The sequence below is a fragment of the Phytophthora infestans genome, genomic scaffold (genome assembly GCF_000142945.1).
Source record: "Phytophthora infestans T30-4 supercont1.216 genomic scaffold, whole genome shotgun sequence".
Lineage (NCBI taxonomy): Eukaryota > Oomycota > Peronosporomycetes > Peronosporales > Peronosporaceae > Phytophthora > Phytophthora infestans.
The window spans coordinates 53,473-61,242 of record NW_003303543.1 but is presented as its reverse complement, the minus strand read 5'-3'; the positions used below and the strand labels follow the sequence as shown (position 1 = coordinate 61,242).

Here is a 7,770-nt window from a genome sequence, read left to right as displayed (position 1 = left end):
ACCAAATCAATCGGAGCTCTATGTGATGTATCTGGGCTGCTAGTAGCATCCTTGCTAGCCTTTTTTTCTGGCTAGCTCTGCAGTACTTCTGCAAATCCATGTTTTCGTACTTTTGTTGCTTCAGCACCTCCCATAGTGCGTCTGGATACAGGTTAACCGCTGTTGGATCAGCTGTACCCTGGTTTTTGAAGGCTCCCATTCATTGCTGACTCCACTCTTTTCGAGCTAGCTCTGGAGCAGTATATGCCACATGGTCCAAGCAGTGCACTAATACATCCAAACGCCTTGTTGAGTCCATTGTACAAGAACAGCGTCCGTCATAATACCCAATACAAAACTCCGGCGATCGAAACTGCTGTAAGAGGGCTACTAATGCCTCTGGGTCCTTGCTGACGACGTCTTTCCAGCCTGCCGTGGTCATTGGGAGCTTCGGGAATTCATTGGAACCTTTCCACGCGTCAATCAGCTGATTCCAATAAATTTTCAATAATGTCTGCTGCAGTCTAGAGGTTTCCTGCGTAGAGTTAAAGCGTCCAATTCCAGTGACTTTAGGAGTCTTTTCCGGTCCCCTTCCGGTCCCTTGACCTCCTCCATAATGGTATCTTGTGATAACCATTCTGACTCTTGTTCCGAACTAGCAGGTGTTTGCATATAAAGACTCAGTATCTTCTTCTTGTTGTCTTTCTTTACATTTTTCCAGACTCTCCGTAATTATCTCGTGAACGTAGCCCATCGTTTCACGGAATCCCCCTCCTGCAGTTAAGCTCTTTTATTCACGGCGTTTCCTGTGTAGCCAGTAGACCAGCGATCTGAGCGGTTTTTAATTCATTTTTGCGAATTCCTCCAAACCTGTTGTCTTCCTCCTGTTTACGACTTGCTGTGGCCTACCCCCCCCCCCCCCATGGCGCGTCTGCAATGGAGACATTCTCGACCATTATCGCCTCCTTGCTGCTTTGCAGTGCCTATACTGCGTGAACCACATAACTTTGGTAGCTTGTCTGTGGTAGTTCTCCCGGTGGTTCTTCCATCTCATCAATCTCCATTGGGGCTACTTCAGTTTTACTTTCATCCAGTGACGCTCCGTCCTCCCGTTTGGCAAATCTGAACCAAGTGTAATGCTCTGATTGAAATAAGAGAACAATCGGGCCGTGAGTAGGCGTGTCTTCCGTTTGAAGACCTGCTTGAATATCTTGTACTACTAGTATCCAGTCCTCTGGTGTTCCACTGCGTTTCTTTCACTGTCATGTAGGCTCACCATTACTGTTACTTTGAGCTGGGTAGAAAATCTGGAAGCTTGATGTCTCCAGCCCAGATGATGCCACGACCACATAGATCTTCTTACTCAGGAATTTTTAGATCATTCTCAGCGTCACTTCTAACCCCAGGAGCATCGATCAATGCGGTCCTCTCGTTTGAACGTTGTCTGCCCTATCTCCTGTAGATATATTTTCATTGCCCGTTCCGATTGCTGCGAAGTTGGCCTCTCTTTTACCGGTTCAATTGTACTGACAATGGCCTCTCTTATGCCATGGGGAAACTCTTGCTCGAACAAATGGCTCGAGGCCGCGACTATACTTTCTTCAATTTACCCGTCAAGTCCTCAATCGCAATTTTGTTGTCGGGTGTGTCGAATCATTTCTGTAGTAAAGCCATTGCGATTGCGTAGTATCGGCAATTGCCCGTAGCTGGTGTTGGCACCTCTTGAAGTCCACAACGCTGCAGCACCTCTCGTCCAGTCCATTGCCTCACTTCTTTCAGTTTGATATCCCGGTAGGCCTCTGTTGGCCCCTATCCAGTACGTCCGCGTTGACCTGGATTTGCTTCTCAATGAGATTTTGCTGCTTCTCCATGGCTGGTGACTTTTCCTTCAGCTTGTTTTTGATTTCATCTGAAATATATATACCTAGCTGCTTGGAAGGTTTATCCTGGCTACGTGCTACTGCACATTCTCCTTCTTTTTGTTGCTGTTTCAATACCTCCTTCAGAGATACTCTGCGCTCCCCTAGCGGAGGCCCTGCGTCCATGTTCGGGTGATCTTTTGAACTGTAGTGTGGCTTTTCCTCCCCTGTCGTCATTTTTGCGGCCCAATTTTTTTTTGCTGACTACCTTGAGACTTGTTCTTTGTAGCTTTGGATTGCCCTTCCGTTCTCCATCTCGATTCTAGTCGGTCATCGCGTCCACTATTTTCTTCAGCGGTTTTCGCTGTCAGCGCCACTTCCTCCTATTTTCGTGAAAGAATCCATTTGATCGATTTGTTTCTGTCGGTTCCTCTTGTATGTGGTCCGACATCGTAATCTCATCTACCCAATACGATCTTCCAGACTGGTTACCGTAGACGCTTGTGGGGGTAAACTTTCGATTTCCTCTGCTGAGACTACGATGCTGTAGTTATTTTTCCTAAAAATTGTCTTGTACCTTGCAAGCTGTGCGCAAATGACCGTTTCCTCCACACGAGAAGTAAGGAGAGACGCGGTGTTTGCTCACGTGGTGCACAAGTACCTTTCGTCCAGCCCACTTAATGAACCTTTTCCCTTTCTGAAACTGGGGGCAGTGGGGCTTTTGAAGAAAATCTCCCAAGTATCGGTCTGCAAATCTTGATTGGGCTCTTGCCAAGTCGTGTTTACACCTGCGAATTTGTTGGATGAATGCGTCTATCGCCACTTCGTCCATAAACCGTGCGATATTGAGTAGTCGAACATAGTATTTGTCATGAGGTTGCTCATTTCTGATGCCATCTGCACCTGTTTGTCGCCCCTCATTTGTGTGGCTCTCTGCACGTGGGCCTCCGACAATGGTTCTTCATCCTGATGCGCGGTTTTGAGAGAAAATCTTTTATTAGGGAAAGCCAAGGTCGTAAGCTCGTTGCCCCACTTAGTACCCATCTCACGCGTCCAGCAAATAATATGTACGGTCTGATAATCCTAGTCATAGCATATTTGCTTTGCTTGAGCTACCTTCTCTGGGTCATTTCCGCTGTTTCGAATACCCAAACCAAATGTGTTGGTTAGGTGACGTCGGGACTGAAATTTTGGGTAAATATTAACCTCCGGACTGAGCATCAGCATTAGATCCCCCTCCATATGGACTCTGATCGTGTTCTGTACCACCCGTAGAGTTACATTGGTTTAGACGCGCTTCAGGAAATCCGGTAACTTAGCTAGACAAAGGAGGGTGCCTTCCAGGATACCCTTTATCACTTTCCACTCTAATTTTGACGGGGGGGCGGAGACGACTGGAAAAACCATATCGCATCTCACAGATTCTTCGTAGTTCGTCAATTTCCTTTGGCCCGTAGCTACTGGTTAGAAACCGATAGGTAGATGGTGCGGCTCTACCATTCATTTCATTATCCTCTTCCTGCATTGGAGCGCTTTGAGCTATCCGCTCCATCCATGGATTCGCAGACTGCTTCGGCTTAGCCTTTGCAGCCCGCACGTTCACTTCGATTGTTTCCACCAAGGATCTAATTGATTTGTATATAGTCCGTGTAAGGTCTAGAAGACGCGCTCGCCATTTTCGGGCATTGGGTGTGTCATCCTCGATCTCTGTAAAAACTATCGCATTAGCTGGTCCATCTTCTCCACCTGAAGCTCCGGATAATGCTTTCGGTCCGTTGGGATTGGTTCAGCAGGTCTAGCTGTGAAAACCTTTTGAAAGAGATCTTGCATGAACTCCTTTACGCTCTCAACCTCAAGCGCTTGGTCCAATTCAAGCCCTTTTAGCTCGCTTCTGAGATACTCGTACATTTCCGTTTACGTTAGCGGCTCTATGTTGGCGACATCGAACAGTAATGTCCTTGAATCTGTCGATGTGGAGCCCCTGTCTACCTTCTCTTCCATACCTTCGGATCGTTGCTCGTGACCCCCCCCCCTGGTAGCATCTGCCTTTCTGGATGGGTGCTGCCGTAGCCACGCCCTCAGGTTCTGATAGTGCAAACCGCACGTCGTCTGCGGTTTTTGGCCCCGGCGGGGCTCCGCCCGGCGGTTCCAGATGGTCTTCCTTGGCGGTGCGCTCTCTCGCTGAGAATATCGCTTCCTCCAAATAAAAGGTCGATTAGCCAAGTCAAGTGAAACTGCTCTGCAATCAGTCGCTTTCTGCCCTTTTGTGTTTCTTCGCACCCTCTCTTTAGGAAAGGGCTCCCCTCGATCACGTCGTAACTTTCGCCACGCCGCGGTTTTTGTACAAATTCGGAAGTGAACCCCGGTACAGCCCAATAAGGATCAATAAAATGATGTAATATGTGGTCCACTGAAAAATAGGTACTACGTCGATTCAAGTAAGTGCGCTCATATTCTCCAGTTTCGCATCTCTTTCAAAATTTAATACCCTTCCAAAAAAATAAACAAAGAGCAGAAGTATTATTTAAATGAGAAAATGTCTCGGCAACAGCGTTATATTAGCAACATAAATCGACACCAATTTTATTCTTTCAAAGCTGCCCTGCAACAGTCTTACGTTACATTGCGGAGTACTATTACTGTATTTCCGCGAAGCAATACCAGCCAAGTTCGCCAAGAAAACTTGTATCTAACACGACGCAAAGGTATACACTTAAGGTAGACAGCTTATAAAAAGAGCGGATTGCATCATATGATCACAAGTATAAAACTACGAATAGTTTCGCTAAATCAGTACAAGTGTCGATCGCTTTTACAAGGGCATTAACTATATTAGGGTTGGACGAGGTAATTAGTGTTACGGTCGCCGAACAACTCGCTCATGCTGAATTCGTCAGCGATCTTTATTGTAGGACAAGAAGCCGCTTAGCCCGCGAAACATGAATAGGGGGGGGGGGGTAGAATTGGCATGCAAGCTGCACGCCAATACCAGGTAGTCGCTGGTGATTGATATAGCGTGAGCGTATAATTCCGGATATTACTTGTGTATTTGAAGTGACAGGTCGTTAGGTACCGGTCGATGCTAAGCGCTTAGCTCGCGTAACATGAATGAGAGAGGTAACCAGGCAGTTACCGGGGGAGGTAACCAGGTAGCCGTCGGTGACTGAGATGATAGAAGCGTATAATAACGGATAGTATTAAAACTAGTGTATTTGAAAGGCGTCATATACGTCCACCTCCTTGGGTTGGGTAGTCTACGGCTGTTCATGGAGTACGGTCTCGTTCAGTGCCCTGGTAGCATGCACCAGGTATTAATAGTTGGAAGAACGACATGTCACACTTCATGCAACATTGGGTACACCTCCCGTATCCGTTACAAGCTGCTTATCGTAAACGGCTCCTTTTGCCTTTTTTACATAAACATTCACAATACCAGAACGTCTAGGTTTGAGTAATGCAAACCCTACCTCGGATAAATTTCTGTGCGGAAACGCTACTACTTATTGATACTTTTCTTTGAAAAGTGAGCACTTGCTCCGTTTACATTGTTGCTGTTACGAAATCTTTCTTTTTACATTGTAATGAAGAAGTGCTGGATCCGCCAATATTTTCTCCAGTGGTAGAAAAAAACACAATTTTTCTCGTCAGTCAGCACAACGTTTAATCTGACATTTGGTGCCGTTTGCAGCACCAAATGTTTGCTGTTGTTTAATGTAGCTCATAAACAACAAGCACTACGATGGCTTTGGACCAAATGACACTCATACAAGGCAACAAGTGAAGTGGCGGCACATTTTGCACAGTGATGCATTCCTGCTGTTGCTGGTTAAGGTTCGCCTGGCACTTACCATCGACGCCAGTGGCGACTTTGCAGCTGCGCGACCACAAGTTGGCGTGGCATTCGACCTGAGCTTGGCGTCCACAGCACAGAATGGAGGCTACAGTATTTCTAGTAAGAAAGCAGAGTTTTAGGAGCTTGCTTTAAAGCGGTGATATCTCCATCACGACCACACTTGCAAATGTTATTTTTTTTATTGTTTAAAGGTCCATTCCAAGCTGAAAGGAGGTAGCTGCAGCACTCTCCCCGCGTGAGAGGTCACTTCACCGGTTTTATCTACGACGATGAAGGCTTAACCAACTTTTTCAGCTTCTCTGCCTTCTTGGCCAACTCGATGAGTTTTTTCATGTCTACGTCGGGTGTCTTGACGAATTTGGCGGTACCATGGGTAACAGCTTTCCAGATCCCTCCATACCCGTCGTTGGGGCGGCCGCTCTGGACAACTTGTTGGCCTGCAACCCGAAGAGATCTGTTGACCTCAAAGTCAGTAGATGCCTTCGACGGGAACTGAGACTGAGACGCATCGGGTTTCAGGAACGCTGCGACGACGCTGCTTTCAGATAATACCACGAAGACAAGAGCGACGTAGAGAATACTGCGCATGACTGTGGAGAGGACCGCTGGAAAGAAGGATCTTGTGGTCTTGAAAGGAAAATGCGAAGTGACTGCCGTCTAGATGCCAGACCGAAGGAAGACGTGACTGCATTGTATCTGATGATCAGCGGCTGACGGCATGACAACGTTTTCCAGAACTCCTTCGCTGAGAAAGTTTATGAATTGTAGGCTCGCAACTGACAAAAATGGTTCCATTCCGAAGATATCCCGTCTTATTTCAGTTTAACAGGACTCGACTTGGCAATACAGCATCAATTCTGCTATCACTAATTGATCAGTTAAAAAAACTCATCGAAATGATCGCATTAGCATAGGTTTTGAGCGCTTGTCCTGATGCGGTCAATTTCGTAAAATGAAAACTCAGCTCAAACCAAACACGGTGACCAAATACACTAATCTAACGCCAATAATTAAGGATGAAGTCTGGTCTGGCTAACCTCGCAGAGAGCGATCTTATTACGTTTATTAAGTCTCCCGCCAGAAGAGAATGACTTGGCGTGGATGTCCATTTGCGATGCCTCGTTGGGCAAGTCTCTGTTTGAAAGTAGTAGATAAGTTCATGATCAATCATGAGGCTCGTTGTCCAACGAGGAGTATAAATTGTGTCAGCGAGGAGTTTATTAATCGATCATAAAAAATAGCATGCTACTGTACACTGAACACTTTGGTTTGCTTGGTTCAAATGGCCTCTATGACGTGTAAGTACTACTTTCTGTGTGAATTTCTAAGAACACTTCGTCACACAAATTTGAATCAAACCACATGATTTTCGCTGAGGACTTCAAATAATCCTCGCCCCCCTGATTAAGTGTAGCTTGCACCTCGTATACCCTTTTATATCGGATCACTTAGATTCAATGTACCTCGGACAAATCACCACAAGATCGCAGTAAGTTGCCTATGAAAAATTAAAAGATCCAATGGAGCCGAGATTACTTAGCAGACTATGTTTATCTTTCAAAATCTGAAGGAAGAGAAGCCCACTAAATAAGTTTTTTTTAATTGCACTTTGAATGTTCACGAGTTTTTGTTGTTGTTGTTGTTGAGCTGAAGCCGTGTGTCTCACTGATACCGCATCGGGAAAGGTGTAATGTAGCTTTTCAGGAATCAATCTCTGATTTCAAGACAATCCCCGGGACTGATCAATGATTCCCGGCACTGATCACTGAACAACCCCCCGCTACCGATCATAGATGATTAAAGGTGCCTGGTACTGATCAATGATTCCCGGCACAGACCATTGTTCGGTCAAGCTCATTGATCTAGTGCTATCGGCATCCGATGTAAACGCGGTTCTACATCCCGGACGTCCGTGGCCGCAAACGACGTCGTGATACACCGTCTCGATCTGATACAAATGTTTATGGAATTAATCCATAAGATGTGGAAATTTCGTGTTGGATATTGTGGCTGTATTTTCTTAAATATGGAAAAATTTCAGGGTGCAAATCGGGGATCCAGTCGCGTGTAGATCTCAAA

At 46.0% G+C, this 7,770-nt stretch overlaps 2 protein-coding genes across 2 annotated transcripts; both read right to left on the bottom strand.

The window, feature by feature from the left end:
* Positions 1 to 3,494: 3,494 nt before the first annotated feature.
* On the bottom strand, positions 3,495 to 4,721 carry PITG_20858 (uncharacterized protein; the record flags this gene model as incomplete). The annotated part of the gene is made up of 3 exons (XM_002895249.1): positions 3,495 to 3,545; positions 3,943 to 4,019; positions 4,700 to 4,721. The coding sequence occupies 3 exons, from the start codon at positions 4,719 to 4,721 to the stop codon at positions 3,495 to 3,497; spliced, it is 150 nt and encodes a 49-aa protein (XP_002895295.1).
* A 1,231-nt stretch (positions 4,722 to 5,952) lies between these two features.
* Positions 5,953 to 6,279, bottom strand: PITG_23193 (secreted RxLR effector peptide protein, putative; the record flags this gene model as incomplete). The annotated part of the gene is made up of 1 exon (XM_002895248.1): positions 5,953 to 6,279. The coding sequence occupies one exon, from the start codon at positions 6,277 to 6,279 to the stop codon at positions 5,953 to 5,955; it is 327 nt and encodes a 108-aa protein (XP_002895294.1).
* Positions 6,280 to 7,770: the final 1,491 nt, after the last annotated feature.